Source organism: Wasmannia auropunctata, unplaced genomic scaffold (assembly GCF_000956235.1).
Source record: "Wasmannia auropunctata unplaced genomic scaffold, wasmannia.A_1.0 LD335888.1, whole genome shotgun sequence".
Lineage (NCBI taxonomy): Eukaryota > Metazoa > Arthropoda > Insecta > Hymenoptera > Formicidae > Wasmannia > Wasmannia auropunctata.
In genome coordinates this window covers 1,292,808-1,316,818 of record NW_012027002.1, presented here as the reverse complement: position 1 = coordinate 1,316,818, position 24,011 = coordinate 1,292,808, and the positions used below count along the sequence as shown (strand labels likewise).

Genomic DNA, 24,011 nt, shown 5'->3' with positions numbered 1-24,011 from the left:
ATATGTGCAAGCGTGTAAAAAATACGCATTTAACTGTGTAAAACACAGATAAATTGTGTAAAAATATAACACGCGTATAAATACGTAAAAAGTGACTACAGATTTACACACTTGGATTTGCAGTGTGTTGATTATAAATTCAACAAATTTATACTTGAAAAGAAGACTCGAGATAGGAATAAAATTGAATTATGATATCTGATGCAATAAATAGTGGAAACGTTAAAATTATTCGTAATTAAACATTTTCTGTACACAGTTGGAAAATTTGTGTATTTTGTAAAAAAATCCGCTGGTTAAAATTTTTGTGTTAAGCAATCAACACATTCATTGTGTCAATACATCAATTGTGTTGCTTTTACGTTTTTAAAATTATTTTAATAATTTTACATTTTATATATTTGTTAGATTCAATTATCAACATATCTGACATTCATATAAATTTAATTACATATTATATGTCTGTCATATATGTTAATTGAATCTAACAAATATAAAATGTAAAATTTTTAAAATAATTTTAAAAACATAAAAGCAACACAATTTGCACATATTTATTAAATGTGTTAAAATTTACAGAATAAAAGTGTTGATTTTACTCTATGTGTATATGGTAGAAGTGATTGAGCGTTATTCTTCGTGCGATGCGGACTCGACGCGGTCTCAATGTGTTACGATATATCATTAATTTTTGATAATTTAGCAATGCTACTATAGGCATAAATGAATCATTTCGTACTATAAATTATTATTGTAGGATGTGCACAATTCATAAAGAAGATGCTCAAAAACTTTATATTGCTAATAATAACTTTATTACGTACGTTTAAAAGTTTTAATTATCTTGCAAATCAACTTGATTATGCTAATAATAATACAATTATTTTTTATGGAATTAAAAATAAAAATTTTTCATTTGATTTAACTTACTTTAAACCTTCTGAAAATTATAATGTAGATATATAATGCATGATTTTTTGGAAAGTATTTGTCAAAGAAATTTACATTTATTCTTTTATTTCTGCGATAAATCTAAAATTATTAATTTGAGCAACTTAAATGATAAAATACAGGCTTTTGATTATGGTTTAGAGATCACATAATAGAGCTAATTTTCCTATAGTGTTATATGTTTAACTAAAAGATATAATGCAAAACTTGATGAAAATTTTAATAAGTGGAAAAAAATAATTATACTATTAATAAAAATTGTAATAGCACCTAAGTTAAACGTACCGGCTAGACTGAATACGTATTTATACGGGAGCACGTACACAGAAACTTATTTTTAAATGTTTTTTTTATAATATTATAATTTAATTGTAATCTTTAAATATTTTTATAATTAAATTTTGATATTATAATAAAAAGAACATTAAGATTAAGATTAACATTAAGATTAATGAATTTTGTATACGTGTTCAGATATAGATACATGTTCAGTCATTGGTATGTTTACTTTACAATTACAAATAATATGTTACAAGAATTACAAAGTACTTACCACAAAAGAGCACCATAAACTTTTGATAAAAAAATTTTTTATTTCTTTATCAAAAGATCACATAATTATTCATTATATAATGATTATCAAGAAAATGAGTCAACCAACGGATTTTTGGACAGCGAGATATAAAAATAAAAATGGTTATTTAAGAGACTTAGTTAATAAATTATAAAACTTTAAAGATATTGTTGCGTATGCAATTTTCTGTACATCATCAAAAATGCGTGATGTCCATTTGGGAAAATAAAAACTTTTTATGCTTTGATAATGAACCGATTCTAAAAAAATTTCAAAAGACAAGACTTAAAATTAACTGAATACAGTGAAATCATTGTAAGCAACTAACATATTACTGGAGATACATTTATTTATGTAAGTAAACAAAGTAGTCAGTAAACAATTTATGTAAATTAAATGTGTAGAATTTCAAGGTATTAACTTAATATTAAATAAATTTATATGTTTATTTTTATCCGAGGATTTGCCTAATTTCAGTTAAATTTCATTAATTTTTTCTGTAAATTCTGAAGCATATGTTGTACGTGCAGAACGCTGGAATACTTTAAAAATATCATCCTCGCGTTTAAAATACATTGCAAAAAATACATCTATTTTATTTGTTATAAAAATAATTGATTTGCCGTATACTAAAAGTTGGGAAATTTACAAATTCTTAGAAAAAAATTTAGCCGGTATAACTGACTACTTTTTGTAACTTCTTTTTAAAGAGTCTTTATATATATTATAAAAAAATAACAATATTGTACAACATTGTTTTTGAAATTTATTAATATATAATACTTAATTAAATATATATCTTTTATATAATATTCTAAGATAAAAAATATATTAATTATATTTAATATGTTTATATAATTTATTAATTTTATTCCATACAATTTTTATAATTATGTTTATAATGTACATTAATAAAATATGTATTGATATATTAATTCTAAGACGTAAAAATAATATTTTTGTATATTTCATATTTAACCTAAAAAAATATTATATTAACATAAATCTTTTATTAAAAATTAAAACTTTTAACAAATGAATACTGTAGCTTTTACATCAATAAAATATTTGAATAATTACATTTGTAAAACGTAAAAAAAAACATTTGTTATATGTTGATATTTTCATAAAAATTGTTTTGATTGTACACATGAATAAATTCAATTATGATCAAGATTTTACATTATTTTTTTGTTGAAATATAAACATGATATTAGTGTTATCATTAAACACATCCATATTATGTTGAATTAACACAAAAATTTGAGTGGACTGTTTGAAACATGCGATTTATGTCAAATTTTATGTCACATTTTTTCCCAACAGTGTATACATTCTTAATCATGTTAATTCAAAGAATTGTTTCCTTGATGTTATCTTCCTTCTTATTCTGCGTAATTTCTTTCTACTCGTTCTTCTGAATGATGTCAGTTTCTCGTTTTGAGTTGTTGAAGGCATTAATCATTTCGGTAGCAATCAAAAGTGCTTCTTCTGATAGCACTTCTAAATTCGACTGAGTCAACGTGATGAGATTCACGATCATAAAATAGTCCTCCCGCATTTACAGTGACTGATGGTACATTACTTGCCTCTTAACTTCAATTTGAAATTCCTTGTCGTACCTGATAATACCCAAAAATATTATCAACCTCAATACTAATTCATTAACTTACACCTCTTATTTAAATAATAATACTTATGGAGCTTACAGAAACAACGGAACCTCTTATCTGCAGACTAGTCATGACTTTCAAGCTCAAGCGTGAAAGTCATGATTAATCGGATAAGAGGTTCCGTAGTTTCTGTAAGCTCCATAAATATTAGTATTTGAATAGGGTGTAAGTTACTGGATTAGTATAATACTGAGGTTGATAATATTTTTGAGTATTGTCAGGTACGATAAGGATTGAATTACATATTGAAGTTTACACAATGTTTTTTATAATGCCTTCTTTCCTGCAAAAAAATAATTCAATATTTATTATTTGTGTAAAAATCATGTTATAATACACAATATATACACTACTTAAAAATATCTTTCTATAAGAATTAATTTGTTTTAAGATCGCAGGACTTGTATTGCTTTACGATAATTATCGATGTGTAATTTTCAGCATTATATTTTCAGTAGTTGAGCGCACGACTAACATTTCAAATTATACACATTAAAAGATTCCAAACGCAGCGCAATGCTTCAAAGACATTTATACTATACATTATAGTAAAATGGATTGTTAATCGGAGACTCGAAAGATCGGAAGAGAGAGAACAATGAGTAGATTTTTTAGAATAATTATATTTATTTTTTAATAAACAATACATAAGAACATTTGCGTTGAAGACTCGTGTGTTCTGTATAAAGTTTCAAATATTTTAGACTTTTAATTTTTAAGCCTGGTCCAATTTAACAAAGACATCCAAGATGTAAAGAATTAAACCTGCTTGTGAAATAAAATATTATATTATTAGCTATTTCCGAACAAATTGACGAGCTTTCTACAGAAAATATTTAACTTTACAAAATCTTGTTATAGAAATTTTTTAGAACAATAAACTTGCGCATATATAGGAATCTTTTATCGCGCTAATTCAAGGATCCGCAATTCTAAAAAAACTTAACAGTACTTTTAGAATTAATGCTTGCCACTTACGTCGATAAATTTTACATTGATTGAGGTTGAACGAAGAATACCCCCTAAATGGGATGGATTTCTTTCTTGGAATGGTTTATTGCTTGTGTGAGGCTTCGTAGTAGGTAAATGTTCTGATGGTGAATTTTTAAAAGATTATTTTGCATAATGTTGTAATTAATTTGATTAAGTTGAATTTAATTAATTAACTAATCGATTATTTTTACAGATTTTACTTAGATGTTTAACATTAAATGTTTAAAAATGGGAAATAACGAGCTTTAAGAAAATAAAAAAAAAACTTGTCTCGAAATTTATTTCTTATTACTATTGAAATTCTCGATTTTTAATTTCGTTTATTTATTCAAATTGATCGTCTTTTTACCTCTGATTTGAAAAATTTTTACCTCTGGTTTTAGCAATTTCATTGCTTCCTTGTGCAGTTTAGCTTCCTGGCTAGTCACAGGCGGTGTTGGTTGAGATGGCGGATGAATGAGATGATGCGCGTAAAGTTGCGGCGATGATGTGTGCACATTAGTTGGTTTGTCGCAAGGTGCGGCGCCAGGAGCTGACGATACGATATTAATGATCGGAAAGGCTGCAGGTGCAGGCGCTTGTACTGGAGCAGGAGCTGGCACTGGTGCTGGTACTGGTACGGGTTGCACGAGAAATACTGGGTTGGATATGTCTGGTTGACCAATTTTTTGTGGCTCTGATTTGCAGGGAACCTTTTCTGGCTTTCCTTCGTGAACTTCCATGCAGAAAGTCGTTATCGATTTCTTCGCTCTAGCCTTTTCAATACCAGTGTCCATTTGGTTTGTGTTAGCCTTGGCAAACGTGTCTGCCTCGCTAATAGACTTTTTCTCGATCAAAGGTGCAGCTTGACAGGCGACAAGCGCCAGTAAGAACAACGCACAGCAACTCTTCAGATACATTGTTCGTATACGTGTAGTCCGAAGTTAAAATTGAACTGATGAACCAGCGCGTCTGTTTTTAAAGGAATCTTTGATCATCCGTGAAATCGATGTCTGACGACGAAACCATTCGCGTTGCTTGCGAAATTGTACGAACGATTTGATGCACTGAAAATTTTGATAAACAATTATATCTGTGTCCTTGTTCTCATAAAATTATGCGTGATAATATTATTGGTTAATTATGAGCAAAATTAGTTTGAAATTAATCCACAACATTTTTATTTTACATAAATTTTTATGCCTCGTGTTATTGTAAAATCGTGGACGCATTAAAAAAGGAATTATACTTAAAGTACTTATAGGTACTTAAGTATTAGATATTTAAAAGATTGTTTTAAATTGAACAAGAATTAATTTGCATTCTCTTTGTGCATGTATTTACAAATTTCAAATTTAAATAATTGAATAATATTATATGTTCAATTTACATCTGACATTATTTAATTTTATTTAATTCCTGTATTGTATTACTACAATATTAATATAAATATAAATAATATTATTTATTATTAATTTCATTCTTATACAAAATGGGTTAAAGAAACTGGAAAATTTAAAGGATAAAGATATTATTAAAGGATAAATCTATTTAATAAATTTTAATTACATTAAAGTTTATAAATTATTTTACTATTTTTATTTAACAATAATTGAGATACAAAAATGCCAACACAGCAAAAAGTGAATTTTGATGCTTTATAATATTTGAATCTTACAATTCTCAGTTCAGGCAAATTGCGCGCCGCATAATCATTGGTCTTTAAAATTCCATACCAAATAGTACATATTACAGTACGTCTTTTTATGTACTTGCGACGTCATTATCGCTTATTTAACTTTATTACATCTTGACAATCTTTACATGACTATCTCTTGAGTGCATGCATTTTTGCAATCTGTCCTTAAAGTTTCTCATGGCTTATAAAATTTCAACTGTTGATGTTTGCATTTTTTTCTACAAATATTTGTTTTAAGTTAATGAATGCTTCAAATTTGCACTGAGTAGCATTGCTCAATTAAAGGATTTACAAAATGTCATGGTTATGAAGCTATGAGATAACGTCACGATACAAAACGATAAGATAATTTGTAAATGACGTATATATATATTTTTTTAATTTAATATGATTAAAATTAAATAAACAAAGTTAGTTTTATCCTTTTAAATATTCTCGTTTTTTTGGCCATTCTATATTACATAATATAAGTATTACCAGGATTGTTACTTTATAAAAGTAACGTTACTGATTTGAAAAAATAATTTTAATTGTTATTCTTACCGTGACACTTTTCAGATACATTGTAGATCGAAGTTACGTAAAAATTAACTAGTTATTAAAGTTTTTGGTCTTTCTCAGCTGTCTTTGTCATACTGTAACACCTAGATAAATGAGAAATAGCATATATATTTTTAGTCAATATGAAAACTTTTTCGAGTATGTAATACATCAATTAATAAAAAGAGTTTACAGATTCAGAAAATGGAAGATACTATAGAATTTAGCGCAAAATCAAAAATCTAATTCTAAAAAAATTAAACAGTACTTTATAATTAATAATATTTGCTACTTACATCGATAAAGGATTGGACAAAGAATAAATTCTAAACAGGTTGATAAACGTTTTGACATTTTTTGTAGGCTTCTTAGGCGTTAAGATAGTGAATTGGTAATGCAGAATTGGCAGATCGAAATGGTCCTAAATTATAAAGAAGAGGAAAACTAAAATATTATTATTATATGTTAATTCTTATTTTGTTTCTATTTAAAAAGATTTTTATTGTATAATGTTGTAGTAAATTTACTTTAGTTGAAAATTAATTAATTGATCATTTTTACAGGTTTTAATTACTTAGATGTTTAAAATTAAATGTTTAAAAGCTATAGGAAGTAATGAGCTTTGAGTAAATTTTAAAAAAACTTTAAAATTTTATAATTTATTTTCGATTTTTTTCTATTTTATTATATCGTAGTGACCAGAGACATGGACCGTGTACGGTTTCAACGGTGCAGGTATCTGCACAATGATTAGTTTACATATTATAGTTTATTAAAAGGTGCATATAGCGATTTGAACACGAATGTGGTTAAGACTTGCTTGGGACCTTGATATAATCGAACTGGATCCTCGCGTGGTTAATTTGTCGTAAAGTGCTGGGACAGGAGCTGGCAGAATAATATTTATGATATTTATAGTGATCGGAGTTGGCAATGGTGTAGGCGCTTATACTGGAGCAGGAACTGGCACTGGTGCTAGAAGTTAAAGAGTTCGCTGAGATGCAATCTGATTGTGAGACTGAATGTGGAATAGGCTAAAGATAATTGTTATTGTTACCGACATTCAAAAACTATCGAATCGTTATGGTGGTTAAGATCTATAATAATGTATATAATACTTATAATAACATAACAAGGTTAACTTAATTATGTTAAGTTAAAGTTAAATTAAATTAAATTAAATTTTTTGCGGGAGAGGGGAAAATCTTTGCATTGCCTTCTTATGGAGCAATGAGAGCTCCATTGGGAGAGGACCAGGTCCTGACCTGAGGTGATCCACCATAAAGAGAAGACGCCCGCTGCAGCCTATATTATAGGGTGTGTCGGATTCGACGCCGGTCCGCTAGTCGATTCCATCGACGCCGTCTACCGATTAAGAACCCTATCTTCTGATGACTGACCTTACCCAGACTGATGGAGGGATCTCGGTTTTGCTTTCTCAGCATCTCATCGGTGACTCCCCCAGTCTATGGAGACAGACTCTCTAATTTTCTCCTGCTCTAACTTTCCGTTACGGTGGGCAAACTCCCTCTCCTCAAGTATGGGTAAGATTAGTCTTAAACACACATGACACACAATGACACAACAACAGCAAACAACGTTGCAACATTCTTTCATCACACACGCATCTTCTAATGGCAAAAGAAACTTAAATTAAATTAGAAATTAAAAATAAAAATTATAAATTTTAAGCATTATTTAATTAAATTAAAAAATAATTGTACTTACAATTTTTATAATTAATTTTACTTTGAACGGTCAAAATTAAAAATAATGGAAATATGCAACATACTGTAAATTTAATATTTTATTTGTCAATGAAATAATAAAGAAGTATAATTTTATAGAAGGAAATATATATAGCTATATATTTACATTATTTTTAACAATAATATAAAAATTATTGTAATTATGCATAATATAGAGAATACATGTCACAAATAAATATTTAAGTTTAATAGAAGTATTATTAAAAAATTTTTATTAATTTTTCTTTTAATTTTTTTAAATTGTTACAATCTCAAATAAAATTTTTGTTTCTTTCTATTCAAAATAACAAAGTTATAATTTTCCAGATCTTAAGTCGCGAGAACACGAAAGCCAATTTTCTTACATTACTAATGTTCAAAATTGTATAAAAGAAAAACATATAAGTGCGTTTAAAGAAATTAAGAAAATTTTAATTTATTAGAAAAAAGGAAATAAGTTAAAAGTTTAATATGTTTTAAAATAAACTAAGTACTAAAAAAAAAATCAAGTAAATTAAGTAAGTTGAAATTAAAAGTAATAGATTTGAAATAAATTAACATTTTTGGAACATTTTAATAATGTTACTTAAGTTAAAAAAATAATAAAAATCATCTTGAGATTAAATCTGTTAAATCAATTATCAAATTATTTAGGCGTGTTTACGACTTCGAAAATTCGATAACTTTTGCTTCTGTATTTTGTTACATATTTTTAATTACGTTAGTTTACGAAATTGCCTTCTTGATGCTCGTAGTTTTCCTTCTCATTCTGCGTAATTTCTTTCTGCTCGTTCTTCTGAATGACGTCAGTCTCTCGTTTTAAATTGTTGGAGCCATTAATCATTTCGGTAGCAGTCGAAAGTGCTTCTTCTCGATTCGATTGAGTCAATGAGTCAATGTGATGAGATTCACGGCCATAAAATGGTCCTCCCGCATTTACAGTGACTGACGGTACATTACTTGTTGAAGTTTGATAGTCCTGGCTAATCGGATAAGAGGTTCCGTAGTTTCCATAAGCTCCGTAACTGTTAACACTTGGATAAGTGTAAGTTATTGGATTAGCATATGTTGGATTAACATATGTTGGATTAGTATATGTTGGATTAGCATATGTATACTGAGGTTGATAATATTTTTGGGTATTGTCAGATACGACAGGGAATTGCACATTGAAGTTTACAACAGGTTTTTTATGATGCCTTCCTTCCTGCAAAAGAAATATTTTAATATTCATTATTTGTGTGAAAACCATATTTTACTATACATATATACACACTATTTAAAAATTTATTCTTAGAATTAATTTTTTTTTACGATCAGAAATTGTATTACTGTGCGATAATTTTCAATGTATAATTTTCAGCATTACATTTTTAGCAGTTGAGCGCATGTCTAATCTCTCGAATTATCACATCACAACAAAAGATTCCAAACGCAGCGCAATTCTTCGGAGACATTTGTTTTTATTACACTATAGATTGTATATAATAGTAAAACAAGATCTTATAATCGGAAGATCGGAAGAAGGAGAACAGAATTGAGTAGATTTTTCTGAATAATTATTTTTATTTTTTAAACAAATAATACATAAAAACAAATAATTTTAAAGGAAATACATAAAAACGTTTGCATTAAAGACTATGTGATCTGTACAAAGTTTCAAATATTTTAGACTTTTGATTTTTAAGCTTGCTTGGACCAATTCCCTTAACAAAGACATTCAGGATATAAAGGATTAAATCTGTTTGTAAAATGAAATATTATAGCTCGAATTGACAAGCTTTCTACAGAGAAGATCTTACTTTAGAAAATCTTATCATAGAAATTTTTTAGAGCAATAATAAACTTGCGCATAGGAATCTCTTGTTGTCGCATTAAGGTTTTATCGCTTTTAAATCGCACAATTGGGAAAGAGAGAGGTATTACGGAATACCTCCCGTATTATCTCAAAATCAATGTGGAACCATACAATATATTACTATTTAATTCATATCAATTTACTCACTGCTTCTCTAGCTTCTTCTGAAGCAAAGAACATGGGTTGATTCGACATGATGCTAGGATTATTTTCTCCGGAGAACCTCGCGGTCTTATAAGGTATAACATCGATTTCGCCACTGGGATATGTTATGCGAGGATCCTGAATATTGAATCGGGGATCAATATAGAATGGTTCAACTTGCTTCTCTCGGCAATTGCATTCGGTGTATACTTCTTCTTCAGTTTTACAGCTGCCTTTTTCATACTGTGTCATCTATAGATCAACGAGAAATAACATATTTCAGTACGAAAACTTTAATTAACATTAATGTAATGCGTCAATTGGTAAAAGAGTTCACAGATTCAGAAAACTGAAGATACTAGAACTTATTGTTAGCGCAAATTTAAAGACTCATTCTAAAAAAATTTAACAGTACTTTTAAAATTAATGCTTTCCACTTACATCGATAAAAGATTGAGGTTGAACAACGATCCGTTCTACATGGGGTGGCCACGTCGGTGCATATGGTGATGGTTTGTTTTCGCATTTTGTGCATTGAGGCTTAATAGGCACTGTATTAAACTGATAAACTGGCAGATTGAAATGGGGGACCTAAATTATGAAGAAGAGACAAACAAAAACATTAATATATGTTAGTTCTTATTTCATTTTTGTTAAATAGATTTTTTTCATAATGTTGTAATTAATTTAATTTAGTTAAAAATTAATTAAAAATCAATAAATAACTTTTAATATAACTTTTAATTTAAAAAAATCAATAATCACAATTAAAGTAGACAACAAGAGTCATTAACGTGGTACTTGGTGCATAAATGCAATTTAATCTTCTGATATATCGAAAATGAATTAATCAATTGATTATTTTTACAGGTTTTCATTACTTAGATGTTTAAAATAAAATGTTTAAAACCTATGAGAAATAACGAGTTTTGAGAGAATTTTGAAAGAAATTTATCTTGAAATTTATTTTCTATTTACTAACTCTTAATTTTTTATTTATTTTATATATCAGTATTTATCCAATTTAATCGTCTTTTTACCTGTGGTCTGGAAAGTGGCACTTTTGGCAATTTTGTTTCTTCCTTGTGCGGTTCAACTTCCTGATTGCTGATTACAAGCGGTATTGATTGATATGGCGGAATGAGGACCGTGTGAACTTGCGGTGGTGGCGGTGGCACGTGCACAAAGGATGGTCTGTTACAAGGTGCTGGAGCAGGAGCTGATGGTACGATATTAATAACCGGAACCGATGCTGGTGCAGACGCTTGTACTGGAGCAGAAGCTGGCACTGGTGCTACAGATTGAGGAGATGGCTGAGGTTGATTATCCGATAATTGATGTTGCTGGATTACATTGATGCCTTGGGGAAGTTGTGTCTGCGGCTGGATCACAACCGGCTCAACAAATGGTATTGATGCTGGTGCTCGTGCTGGCACTGGTGCTGGTACAGATACTGGTGCAGGTACTGGTGCTGGTGCCGGTGCTGGTGCTGGTGCTGGTGCTAGCGCTGGTGCTGGTAACGGAAAGGCACCATAAGGCACCATAAACACTGGTTTGGATATCTCTTGTTGAACAATTCCTTGAGGCCTTATCCCCTGTTTGCAGGGAACCCGTTCTGCTTTTCCCGATCCGTGAACTTCCACGCAGAAGGTCGTTGAGGATTTCTTTGCTCTGTCCTTTTCTTCACCAGTGTCCTCCAGGTTTAGGTCGGTATTGGCGAACGTCTCTGCCTCGCTAATCGAATTTTTCTCGATCGAAGGTGCGGCTTGACAGGCGACAAGCGCCAGCAAGATCAACGCGCAGCAACTCTTCAGATACATTGTTCGTAGATCGCAGTCGAAGTCGAACTGATGAAGGAGAACTAACGCGCCTGTTTTTTAAAGGAATCCGCAACTAGCTATGAAATCGGAATCGACTACGAAACCATAATGCGTTGCTTGCGAAATTGTGCGGGCGATTCGAAGCATCAGCAAATTTTGCGTGATTAAAGAATATATCTCCGTTCTCATGGAAATACGTGTGATATTATTAATTAGTTACGGATAAAATTAACTTAAAATTAAATGTACAACATTTTTATATTTTATATAGCATTATATAAATTTTTATACATTTTCTTATTTTGTCTTCTTATCTTGGACGCATTAAAAAAGTAATTACTCTTAAATATTATTTTTTTAATCTTTCAAAATCTACTATTATTTATTAAACATTTTTTAAATTAAACAAACAATAATTTACGTTCTCTCTTTTCATATATACTTATATATTTCAAATGTAAACAATTTAAAATGGTTAATTTATATAATTAAGCAATATATTTATGAGTTTAATTCTGGCATTATTTAATTTTATATTATTTTATTTTTATTATATTATCATAGTATTGTTAATATAAATTACACTAGTTTACGGCAGAAAATTATTTTGAACTAGTTTCTCGTAGATTTTTGAATGCTGAAAACGATGCTGCAAGTAAAAAAATTTCAGCACATCAGGTTTCTAAAATAATTGAAATTTTATAATGTCCAAAAAATAGCTTTTTTCATGACATTTGACAATTTTTTGTAAAAACGATTAACGCTATCTTGAAATGTAAAAGTTATAAATGTATTGTTTGCATCTCTTATATAAAATGCATTTTTTTATTTCAATAGCTTACTTTTTAGTCATGTTATGAACAATTTAAATACAGGATTCTTCTAAAATAACAAATTTTCCGTCTAATGATCGAAGTTATATGTAAGTACTTATAATTGCTAGTTTATGCTTATCAATGCATATACACACAATATAATTTACCGTGACAGATTCTGCTAAATGTATATATACATATACATATATATGTGTACACATTTCAGAGTGTCTTATTTTAATCCATCTCGAATATCTTAAAGACAATTAAAAAAAAATATTTCAGACAAAAGTTGTCTGAAAGAAATGGTCTAAAGAGAAACAAATGATGGCAAAGTAGCCGTCGATCGCACATGCACATGTGACGCTGCCTCATATTAGAAATAGCTCCTAGCTTAAATCTTTCATAACATGGCTAAAAAATAAGATATTGAAATAAAAAAAATGCATTATTTGAAATTTCGTATAGAGTCCGTCGTCAAGTACTGAATAAATAAATTATGTGTCGTAGTCAATAATTGTATAAAACTTTAATAAATCCGCGTGGTCAAGAATAAAAGTAATAAGTAAATCCGTGCATGGCTAATTTAAAAAGTAAAAGTATATAAATTAGTGATTTTTACAATCCGGAATTATCCGATTGAATATCGGGTACTATATATTATTATAATATATAATATATTTATATATTATTTTAATAATTATACTTATGTGGTATAATGATATAAAATTAATATATCGTTTTTAGCATTAAAAAAACTATAAGAAATACGTAGTCTGATTCAAAGTAACAAAAAATTTTTTTGTAAAATAGTATTATTAAAATAAATAACATATTATTAATTTCTTTAAATGCATTTATACATTATTAATATAATTATTATTAGTATACTTATATATATTATTATTAAATATTTATGCGGTGTAATAATGTAATATTAATATAGAGTATGCTTATATTGTAAGTATAATATAATATTGTACTTACATTATACTTATAAGATAACACAGATAGCACATAGAGAATTCAAAAAGAATTAATTCGTAGAATCAGTTGTATTAAGTTAATCTTATAGTTAATCTTATATATATTAAATTTAATTTTAACTTAATTAAGAAAAAATTATCTTATTTTAACTTGATAATTTTACAGTATTTAATATTTATATTATATAAGTATATTTTCCAGATAGAGAGTTAAAAAAAATCTCTTAGTCATGTCATCAATTCTGAGTTTATCTTCAGATGCAAAAAAAAGAATTCTTTTTGCACCTGAAAATAAACTCAGAATTAAAAATATATGACTGAGTTTTATAAAATTATTAAGATTAGGGTAAGATAATTTTTTCTTAATTGTTAAAATTAAATTTAATAGCTATAAAATGAACATAATTGCGTAAAAAGTTAAGTTAAAATTAAATATTCTTAAATTAAATTTAGAATTTTTAAAAAAATTATTAAATTAAACTAAATATGTAATTATTACCATTTTTTTAAACTTTAATTTAAACGAGTAAAATTAAAAATAATATGAAATAATACGACAAATTAAATATCGTTTTATAAATAAAGTCTGTATAAAAAAATAAAAAAGTAAACTTTCTAAAAATAAATATATTTTTTCTTTTAATTATTTGTAACAATAATACAATAATAATTGTAATGAAGCATAATGTAGAATACACGTTATACATAGTTATTAAATTTTTCTATATATAATCATTGAATTTAATAAGTATTAATTTTCAAAATTTTTATTTTTAATTTTCTTTTTAAATCCTCAAAGATAATAGTAAAATTGTTTTCCTTTTATTCAAAGTAACTAAGTTATCGGACAATCGCGAGAATCCAAAAGCCAATTATCTAACATTGTCTAATGATCAAACTTTTTATAGAAGAAAAGAATATTAGTACTTTTAAAGAGACAAAAAAATTTAACTTATTAGGAAAACGTTAATAAATTAATATGATTTAAAATAAGTAATTGAAGTTGAAAGTTAATACATTTAAAAACACCTAAGTTAAATTACAAGTAGTTATTAATATTTTATCTTTATTATTTGACTTCTAATTTTTTAACTAGCTATTACTCTATAAATTATTATTATTTAACTCATCGAAGGAAAATTAATAATGTAACAAATGAATTTTATATATCAAATTTAACATCGTGTAATGGCATTTTACGAATTTGTATTGCATTGTGCACATACTCTGAGTTTAAGAATGCTTATTAGCAAATACGAATGCACTGTTGTAAAATCAACTTGATAATTTTGCTGTGTATCAGTAGACATTTATAATTGTGTCGATTTCATAGCACTGTTATTCGTTTCGCAACGTACATATGTCGCCACTCACATTTTTTTACGCACTTCTTTTCGCTTATACGTCAAATTCCGCAGCCGAAATCCAGTTTCATAAGCACGACAACGAGATTTAATCGTATAAAAAAAGATTATTGATATAAAATTTTATTTTATCTATATGGATGCTAAAAATCATAATCTTTCGTTTAATTTATCTGCTTTTTTGTTACATGTTGACAATGTTTACATGTTGACAATAAGTTCGAAAAATTCATATTTTAAAAGAAGAATTGAGATAAAAATAAAATTGAATTGCGATATTTGATGCAATAAATAGTGGAAACATTGAAATTGCTCTTAATTAAAATTTTTCTGTATACAGTTAGAAAATATGTATTTTTGTTAAAAAATCTACTGGTTAAAATTTTTGTGTTAAGCAATTAACACATTCATATGTAAATTTAATATACATCTGTCATGTTAATTGAACTTCAATAAAAATGTGTGTAAAAAATTTTATTAATTGACATAGAATCAGTGTTACATTAAACACATCTATATTATGTTGAATTAATACAAAAATTTGACCGTTTGGGACATGGGATTTATGTTAAATTTAACATATTTTTTTCAACAGTGTATTTATTCTATTTAAAAAGAAAGTTCTCTCTGTAATATAAATTCAAAATATTTTCCGAATCCACCATTGATTTGAAATATGTGTGAAATGAAATATATTATAAATTATATTATATGTTATATCAAACATATATTATGTATACATATATATGTATCTAAATTGTCATTATACATTATATATTACACTATGATTTGAAATATATTATAAAATATGTCAAAGCTATAATCTTTAAAAAGAAATGGAAAACTTTTTTATAACATAATAGACAAAATGTATAACAACTGAAATAACTATTTAATATCATTGCCGATCATTAATCACCTGTTACAAATATTTTAATTAATGTTAATTTTCATTGTTCTTACAATTCATAGTCGACGAAATAATTCGTACGCTTGCAAAATTGTACGAGCGATACAGTGCGCATTAGCAAATTGCGATTCGTGATTTGCTAATAATTTATAAGCGAAATAAAATTATATAATAAAGTAAAAAATTATAAATAATTTTCTTTGACGGCCTATTTATTTCATTTTGGAATAATAGTGGATTTGGAAAAAGTACTGAATTTGTACTACAGAAACCTTTCTTTTCAAATAAAACATGTACAAGAAATTTTAGTTATATGCAATCTCAATGTTTTATTATTTAGTGCATTAAATATATTTTAATATTACTAATTAATTAAAAACTTAACATATTAACAATAAATAACAGATTTTTATTTATCTTCAAAGTGTATTGACAATTTTTCCTTATATTAAACCTAATAGAATGCTTCCAGTTACAATTCACAACAATAATACAGTGATGAAAATTATACAAGATATCTCAGATCGAGCATAAGCCATACACTTAATTTATGAAATCTTTAATTAATTTGAAATCAATTTTTCTTCGTAAAAATATCGAGACAGATCATATTTAATTATAAATGATACAAATTAAAAATAATAACAGAGCTGACGAGCCAAGCTAGGTATACATGCTAATAATATATATTGAGGTGGTAAATAATCTTCTATACAATATAATATAAATAATTGATATACAAAATATACCAGATGTTTCGACTCTTTAATAGCGGTAAGTCTCAGTGACATTAAATCTTAAACCATTTGCTCGCAATTTACATTAATATGTTGTTTTTAACAAAGTTTTGCCTTGTCGTCCAAATCTTTTAGAAAGCGTTCATAATTCATCTATGTTAAAACCAGTGTGTTTTACAATGAAATACATTGTTACATTTAAATATTCAGAAAGTTATGCTGTAAAGAAAAAGCACACAACAGTCAAAATTGAGAAAATAATTAAATAAATAAATAAAATATTTAAAAATCATAAAATTAAGAATATAAAGGTAAATTAAAGATAGTCAGTTTAATAAAAGTGTGTGTAAAAAAGAAAATTAAAAATCAATAGTCAATGTAAATTAAAAGATAGCGTTAATATTTAACAGTAACTTACATTTTGATTCAAATATAAAATATAGTTAATTGTCAAATATTAAAATTCTGAAGCCTTTATGTTACAATGTGTACGCTTCTAAGACGTAAGACGGAATGAAGGTAGAGGAAGCTATTAAAAAAAAATAGAAAAAAGAAAGGATGTGGAAGGGAACATTATTTCCCTTCCACATTCTTTCTTCTTCTCTATCTTTCTTCGAATGGTTTCCTCTGCCTTCATTTCGTCTTTGACTATTGATTTTTAATTTTCTTTTTTACACACCCTTTTATTGAACTGACCATCTTTATTTTACCTTTACATTCTTAATTTTATGATTTTTAAGTATTTAATTATATCTTTATTTTATTTATTTATTTAATTATTTTCTCAATCCTGACTGTTGTGTGCTTTTTCTCTACAGTGCATAACTTTCTGGATATTCAAATGCAACAATGTATTTCATTGTAAAACACATTGGTTCTAGATGGAATACGGACGTTTTCTAAAAGATTTGGACAAGGCAAAGCTTTGTTAAAAACAACATATTAATGTAAATTGCGAGCGAATGGTTTGAGATTTAGTAAGTTGCGTTAAAATTCCACTAACATAAGGATGACCGCTATTAAAGGGTCGAAACATCTGGTATATTTTGTATGTTAATTATTTATATTATATTGTATAGAAGATATTATTTACCACCTCAATCAATACATACTCGTATTATTAGCATGTACACCCAGCTTGGCTTGTCAGCTCTGTTACTGTTTTTTATTTGAACTTATTTCTATGACCTTTTTTAATTTATTTGATTTTTAAAAATAAATGATTCAATTTCTACATTAAATATTTTTTTGGCAACTTAACTGTATCTTTAACTATATATTTTTTAAGGGGGAAATCTATAACTTTACAAGACTAAAAAAACGATGATTTTCTAGAAGTTTTCTTTCAACTAAAATAAAAGTAAATAAACTTAATAATGTATTAGACTCTTAGATTAAAATAATTAATAATTAGAAAAGGCAACCAGAGTCAAAACGCGGTAATTGGTGCGTGGTTAATTTAATTTCTCGAATATAAAATTCTTCAATATATTGACAATACACGTACGTTTCAGCCTTCCTCAGGCCTTTCTCATCAACAATACAAAACTCTGATAATAACTCTTATATTAAACGCAATTTAGTTATTCACCTTCGCATTATTCTGTATATTATTCCACAGTGACAGGTAGAAGTTAGGTAGAAGTTCCGTAATGTGTGAGCATCGTTTCCAATTGTCTGATTAAAAGATCAGTCATCACACTCCAAAACAAGGCAATTTGGTTATAATGAAAAATTCGCAGCGATCGTGTTACGAGTCACACCTCGTCAAGTATAATATAACGTCGCGTACAGAATTTTATATTCGAGAAAACCACGCAACAATTACCGCGTTTTGACTTTGAGTGCCTTTTCTAATTACTAATTAAAAGTAAATAATTTTAAAAATTTAACAGTGTTTTACTGTACATTTGAGCAGTAAAAAAATTTTTTTCTTAATAAATAATAGAATGTCTTGGTAATGTCGCATTACTGGAGTTCCATTGTGTATAATCTAGGAGGCGTAATTTTCGTCAATAACGCGACGTTATCAAGACATTTTATTATTTAAAAAACATTATTTATTATAATATAATAAAAATCTTCTTTTACTACTTAAATATATAGTAGAATACTGTTAAACTTTTGAAATTATTCATTTTATTTTAGTTGAAAAAATTCTTAAAAATCACCGTTTTTTTTTTAGTCTTGTAAAGTAAATTCCCTCCTTAAAGCTATTATTTTCAATAATTTGCAATTAAATAATTTAAAAATCATTGATCTGTCGACGTTTTTATCAGAAGAAAGTAAATCCTAAAAAAAATTCTTAAATAAAACGTAATTCAATTGAGAGATATCTGTCCATAATATCAATTATTTTAAACTCAATTATTTTATCACTAAGAAAATTAAAATGAAAGATTACATTAGTGTCGATTCGGTTGTTTCCACTGGAGGATTTTCAATGTCGTCCACTAAATCAGGATCGAGTTCTGTCAAAGCCTCGTTCTTATTTCTTATATTATTCCGTCTGTTGATAGAATCGCCATATTCTTCTACGTCGTAAATATTCTTAGGAAGATCTTGAATGTTGTCCTCAACAACAGTCTCGTCCTCGAAGAATCTGTGATCCATTTTTTTTACAGAATTTGCGCGTATATTGTTTTTAGCTTCCGATAATTCCTGCGTCTCGGACTTGGCAGAATTCTTTTCATGATTTACAACATTCAAGTAGCGAGGATATGTGTAAGCGTTAATCGCGGGTGCGCGAGCAGTTTCGGCATTGGCGTATGCTCTGTCTCGAAAGCTTGCATCCTCGTTTTGCTCGTCCTGGAAATACTTATTATTTTCTTCAGAGTATAAATCCAATTCTCACGTCTGTTGCGAGTTGTCGCGCATAAAATCTAAATTGTCGAGTTTTTCGTTTTCTCGTCCCTTCCAAATATTCTGAGGCAAGACACGAGGATTACTTCGTGCAGTCTCGAAGGTATTCTGTTCAGTCTCGTCATCAAAATATTCTTTCACGTTCTTGTCATTCATGAAGCGTTCAGTTTCGTCATCATAAAAATATTCTTTCATATCTTTATCGTCCATATAGTGTTCACTCTCGTCTTCAAAATATTCTTTTATATCCTTGTCATTCATAAAACGTTCAGTATTGTCAAAATATTTTTTCATATCCTCATCATCTTTTTTATTTTCGAAAGGTCTAGCATTTGCTGTCGTCGGAGAATCGAACGACTTTTCATCCTTTTTTGGTCCCCATATATTTAAATCCTGAGGGAACTTAGAATTATAAGAATTAGAATTGATTTGTTCGTTATCGTCTCTGTCAATAATTTCTTGCTTTTTCGCAGGATATACCTCTAAGAGATTATTTCTAAACTGTCCCCGATTCGAGAATTGCAACGAATCCTTAGCGATGTCCCAATTATCGAAGAATTCTTTCGTTGATTTTGAGATATCTGCATCCTTGACATAAGAATCACGCTTAATTTCTGACGGACTGAATCCTATGGGAGTATATCTTTCTTGAGGATATGTGAGCCTAAGCTGACTGGCAGAATTCGAAGACTTCCTGATTGCATTCCTTTCCTCGTCGAGATTGTCCTCCCGGCGAAGTTGATAAACGTTTTCAATATTAGGGAAGGATTTCTCTGACTGCATAACGTTTGAAGAAAAAGTGTCCCTCGAATTCTTCCACGAAGAATTTGTATCTCTATCGTCGCGATACACGGCTTGTACTTCGTTCATAGGATCCTCTTCGATCTTTTTATAGCCCTTCGTCCCTTTATAGACCTCTGACAAGGATGCTTCCTCTGAATATTTATGGCGAGGATTTCTGAAGAACAAATTTTCTGGTCTGTCGAAAACTTGTCTCGATGGAAGAACAGGAGGATATCCTCTCACAGGTTTATTCTCGGAAATTATTTCTTGGCTGTCTAAGAATTTCGGAGAATTATTTAGATAGTTTTTGGAAAACAAATTTTTATTTGTGTAAGGTTCTTGTTGATGGAATCTTCTGTAGTTTTGAGCCAATGGAACGTTGTCATCGCGTGCTACATTCTGAGAGATTCTTCCTCGCATCAAACGAGAATAAGGGGAATTTTGAGGCGGATTGATGGAATCTCGCCGATTTGATTCTTGATGGGGATTCCTGAAATTTACAAATTATTTTGATCATTAGATTTATATAAATTTTTTTAAATTTTAAAAGAATCATAAGTTATAACACTTATAACTAAAAAAAGAATAGGCTTTAGAGACTAAAGTTAAGAAAATAAAATTGCCTATATAAGAGCCGGCTGTATGCATGCAAAAGTATATTTTATATTAATAATTGATATAATAAATTATATTTAAACGTTTCGACCCGAGTTTTGGATCATCTTCAGTGAAAAAACAATAAATTACAAAAATCGAACATATATTAACATAAAATATTAGAAAACGGTCGTCAAATAGTGTACAATTTGTTTCATCAAATGCTTTTAAATATACCATGTATCGTCAAATGATAAAATATGATCTATACGAGGCCAAATAAGCTAAGTATAGATTCATCCGGGTTCAAAAAAATAAGTTGCCTACACTTTCTCGATCAAACGTGGTTTATAAAATTAACTGTAAGAATTGTGATGCATCTTATTTACATGGGTTAACAAAAAGACTTCTTAAAACTAAAGTCAAGTTATAAACATAAAAATCATATTAAAAGAATCTCGAAACAACATTCTGTTATTACAGAGTATCGAAAAGAATGTTTACATGACTTTGATTGGAAAAATGTTGAGATTTTTGATGAAAAAAATTTTTAAGAAAGAGACTGATATCTAAGATAATCGACATATATAGACAAAAACGTGGATTAAATCTCCAAAATGACACTTTATTGATGTGATATACTCAGAATTGTTTATGACATCGTGACGCTTCCATCTCCCCGAAGACATTGATTGCATTAATAATATACGTTCCCGTGTTTTTATCTAAGTCTGACAAGACTTCGAGCCGTCATTAATTACATATACTCAAATCCTGACACGTCTGACTACTATGTAAGTTTTAATTTTTGACTTTTTTCTTATATTTTCATTAATTTTTCGCGTTTTTTAATACAGTCCTACGATGTGTCCGGATATTTCAATTTTATCATTTGACGATGTTATGTAGAAGACACGGTCGTGTTTCAGCGCTAAAGAATTCATGCGAGACCGGACAGTGTCTCTTTACACGAGCCAGCGAGTTGCGATTTAAAAGCACCTGACAAAGCAAATTATACATTATTTGACGATCGTTTTCTACTCTTCTACTCTTTCATATTAATACGTTCGATATTTGTAATTTATTACTTGTAATGTGAGAGAAATAAAATCTTTTTCCAAAATTAAATTTCTCTCTGCAAAGATTAAATCTCTCTACATTCTAAAATTGCAGACTTCTTAGATTTTTTTTTTTAATAAGAGGCATATTCTGGTTTGGTTGAATTTTTTAGTTTCTGTTATGCTTGAAAATTTAAGTTTGTAAACGCAAAGAAAGACACGAATTTAATAATTGGTGCAGTTTGCATAAATTAACTAGAAATAATAAAATTCACACAAAATATTATTAGACACCAAAGTATTCCGATCGAATAAAACTTCTCTTCTTTATTTATGTTAGTCACATATCGTTCGATTTTTACTTATTATTGTTTAAATCCTCAGAAATTGATCAGTTTTTAATTAACGTCTACATATCTATTTTGACTTGAGCTCGAATTATATTCTTACCATGGTAATAACTTGGCGGGCAAGACTTTTAAATAGTTTTGATCACACGAGGGACAGGCTGCTTCTCTAGGAATCCTTCGGGCCGATCCGCAAGCTAGGATCGCACTCACGGACAAATAAAATAACAAATATCGACGAGAAATTTGTCTCGACATACTTAAAAGATTCGAAAAAAGGAACAGCGACGGTTCTTTATAAGCTCGTATGCGAGGGATGCAGCGAGGACACGCAATACCGAGAACAGAAATGTTTTCCGCGTTGCATCAATCACTTCCTGTATCCATTAATTTTTAAGCAAATCATTTGTTTATTTTTTTTCTTGTCAGTTTCTTAATGTTCACTTCCACGTTTTTTTCATCTTCAGGCAGGATACAGGTGACGATATAATATCGCAGAAGTCTTTGGATGTAGTAAAAGTACTTATACACTTTTTGAAAAAGCGTAAGTTTACTTTATGTATTGCAAATAACATGTGTATTGTGTATGTTTTAAATTCTAACAATATGACAATTTAACAATTATTTTAATTCTGCACCAAAGACGCTAGAGTGGAAGGATTATTCCGGCGAGCAGGACGTCGTGAGGTTCGACGGCATATCTTGAATTCTCTGAAAAAGGGCCATAAACCACACTTTGAAAATTCGAATGCGGCTCTGGAATGCGCGGCGGCTTTGCAAATTTTTCTCAGCCGCCTAAAGAAACCAATTATGCCGCAGCATGTGCAAGAATTAATCCTTGGTAAATATAAAGTAAAAAGTGAAATTATAAATTAGAAATGCAATTAATTGTGTAACAGAACGGCGAAGAATATTTGCCTTGAAATTTATTTGTCGATAAAACGAAAACGCGCAATCCGTCCATCGGTTTATAAAACGTCAGCAAAACGTCAGTTTTGGTGAATTCCGACACTTTCATAACGTCAAAACTAAAATTAAAATTTTGATGACAAATGAATCTTTTGATAAACGAAAATAGATTAAAATGGATTGAAATTTTTAAATCTATGGATTAACTTTCGTGGAAATGAATGCATTTTTATTTCATGATACGAATATAACATATTTTTTGAATTTAGATGGATCGAAACATGCATTTCTTATTCACAATTTTGAATAGAATAGCGTTCATGGTTTATTTTCATGGAAAAACTTTTGAATTTAATTAGATTGAAACACTACTTAGATTTTTGAATTAACTAATATTCACGATTTACTTTTTAAAACGGAAATTATTTTTGGATTGAATGGCATAGAAAATGTGCTTCATGCAATTCTTAAATAAATATAAAGGCATTGAGCATTGAAATGAATTCAGATTTTCAGAAGTAAGCATTTGCGAACATTGAAATAAATCTTTTTTAATATATTTTCTATTATGTTCGCATGTACCTAATTTTTGTTAACAGGTTTTTACTAATTGTTCAATTTTTAATTCAAGATATTTTATGAACTTTGTACATTCCACGAATAA

At 28.4% G+C, this 24,011-nt stretch overlaps 4 protein-coding genes across 6 annotated transcripts in view; 1 reads left to right on the top strand and 3 right to left on the bottom strand.

The window, feature by feature from the left end:
- Positions 1-24,011, top strand: part of LOC105455671 — a 30,246-nt gene that overhangs the window by 4,736 nt on the left and 1,499 nt on the right. For both annotated transcript variants that reach the window (XM_011699166.1, XM_011699165.1), the window contains 2 exons: positions 22,906-22,982; positions 23,082-23,279. In XM_011699166.1, the coding sequence (XP_011697468.1) occupies positions 22,906-22,982; positions 23,082-23,279 (275 nt within the window). The remainder of the gene's footprint in view (positions 1-22,905; positions 22,983-23,081; positions 23,280-24,011) is intronic.
- Positions 3,411-5,179, bottom strand: LOC105455668. Of its 2 annotated transcripts, none has more exons than XM_011699161.1 (3): positions 4,563-5,179; positions 4,177-4,289; positions 3,411-3,481 (listed from the first exon to the last, which is right to left on the bottom strand). In XM_011699161.1, the coding sequence occupies exons 1-2, from the start codon at positions 5,088-5,090 to the stop codon at positions 4,221-4,223; spliced, it is 597 nt and encodes a 198-aa protein (XP_011697463.1). In that variant the 5' UTR covers positions 5,091-5,179; the 3' UTR covers positions 3,411-3,481; positions 4,177-4,220. The 2 variants fall into 2 exon arrangements, with proteins under 2 accessions (XP_011697463.1, XP_011697464.1); XM_011699162.1 differs by lacking the exon at positions 3,411-3,481 and adding an exon at positions 3,806-3,963.
- Positions 8,742-12,044, bottom strand: LOC105455669 (calphotin-like). The gene is made up of 4 exons (XM_011699163.1): positions 11,200-12,044; positions 10,601-10,750; positions 10,163-10,411; positions 8,742-9,364 (listed from the first exon to the last, which is right to left on the bottom strand). The coding sequence occupies exons 1-4, from the start codon at positions 11,977-11,979 to the stop codon at positions 8,879-8,881; spliced, it is 1,665 nt and encodes a 554-aa protein (XP_011697465.1). The 5' UTR covers positions 11,980-12,044; the 3' UTR covers positions 8,742-8,878.
- LOC105455670 lies at positions 19,400-22,752 on the bottom strand. The gene is made up of 2 exons (XM_011699164.1): positions 22,542-22,752; positions 19,400-20,926 (listed from the first exon to the last, which is right to left on the bottom strand). Exons 1-2 carry the CDS (start codon positions 22,694-22,696, stop codon positions 19,642-19,644), a joined length of 1,440 nt encoding a protein of 479 aa, XP_011697466.1. The 5' UTR covers positions 22,697-22,752; the 3' UTR covers positions 19,400-19,641.

Coding starts and splice junctions, on each gene's coding strand:
- LOC105455670 (XM_011699164.1), bottom strand. CDS start 22,696: ATGTCGAGACAAATTTCTCGTCGATATTTGTTATTTTATTTGTCCGTG. Junction 20,927..22,541: donor CCCGCCAAGTTATTACCATG/GTAAGAATATAA, acceptor TGTAAATTTCAG/GAATCCCCATCAAGAATCAA.
- LOC105455669 (XM_011699163.1), bottom strand. CDS start 11,979: ATGTATCTGAAGAGTTGCTGCGCGTTGATCTTGCTGGCGCTTGTCGCC. Junction 10,751..11,199: donor TGCCACTTTCCAGACCACAG/GTAAAAAGACGA, acceptor TTCATAATTTAG/GTCCCCCATTTCAATCTGCC. Junction 10,412..10,600: donor AACCTCAATCTTTTATCGAT/GTAAGTGGAAAG, acceptor GTTGATCTATAG/ATGACACAGTATGAAAAAGG.
- LOC105455668 (XM_011699161.1), bottom strand. CDS start 5,090: ATGTATCTGAAGAGTTGCTGTGCGTTGTTCTTACTGGCGCTTGTCGCC. Junction 4,290..4,562: donor TGAAATTGCTAAAACCAGAG/GTAAAAATTTTT, acceptor ATTCACCATCAG/AACATTTACCTACTACGAAG.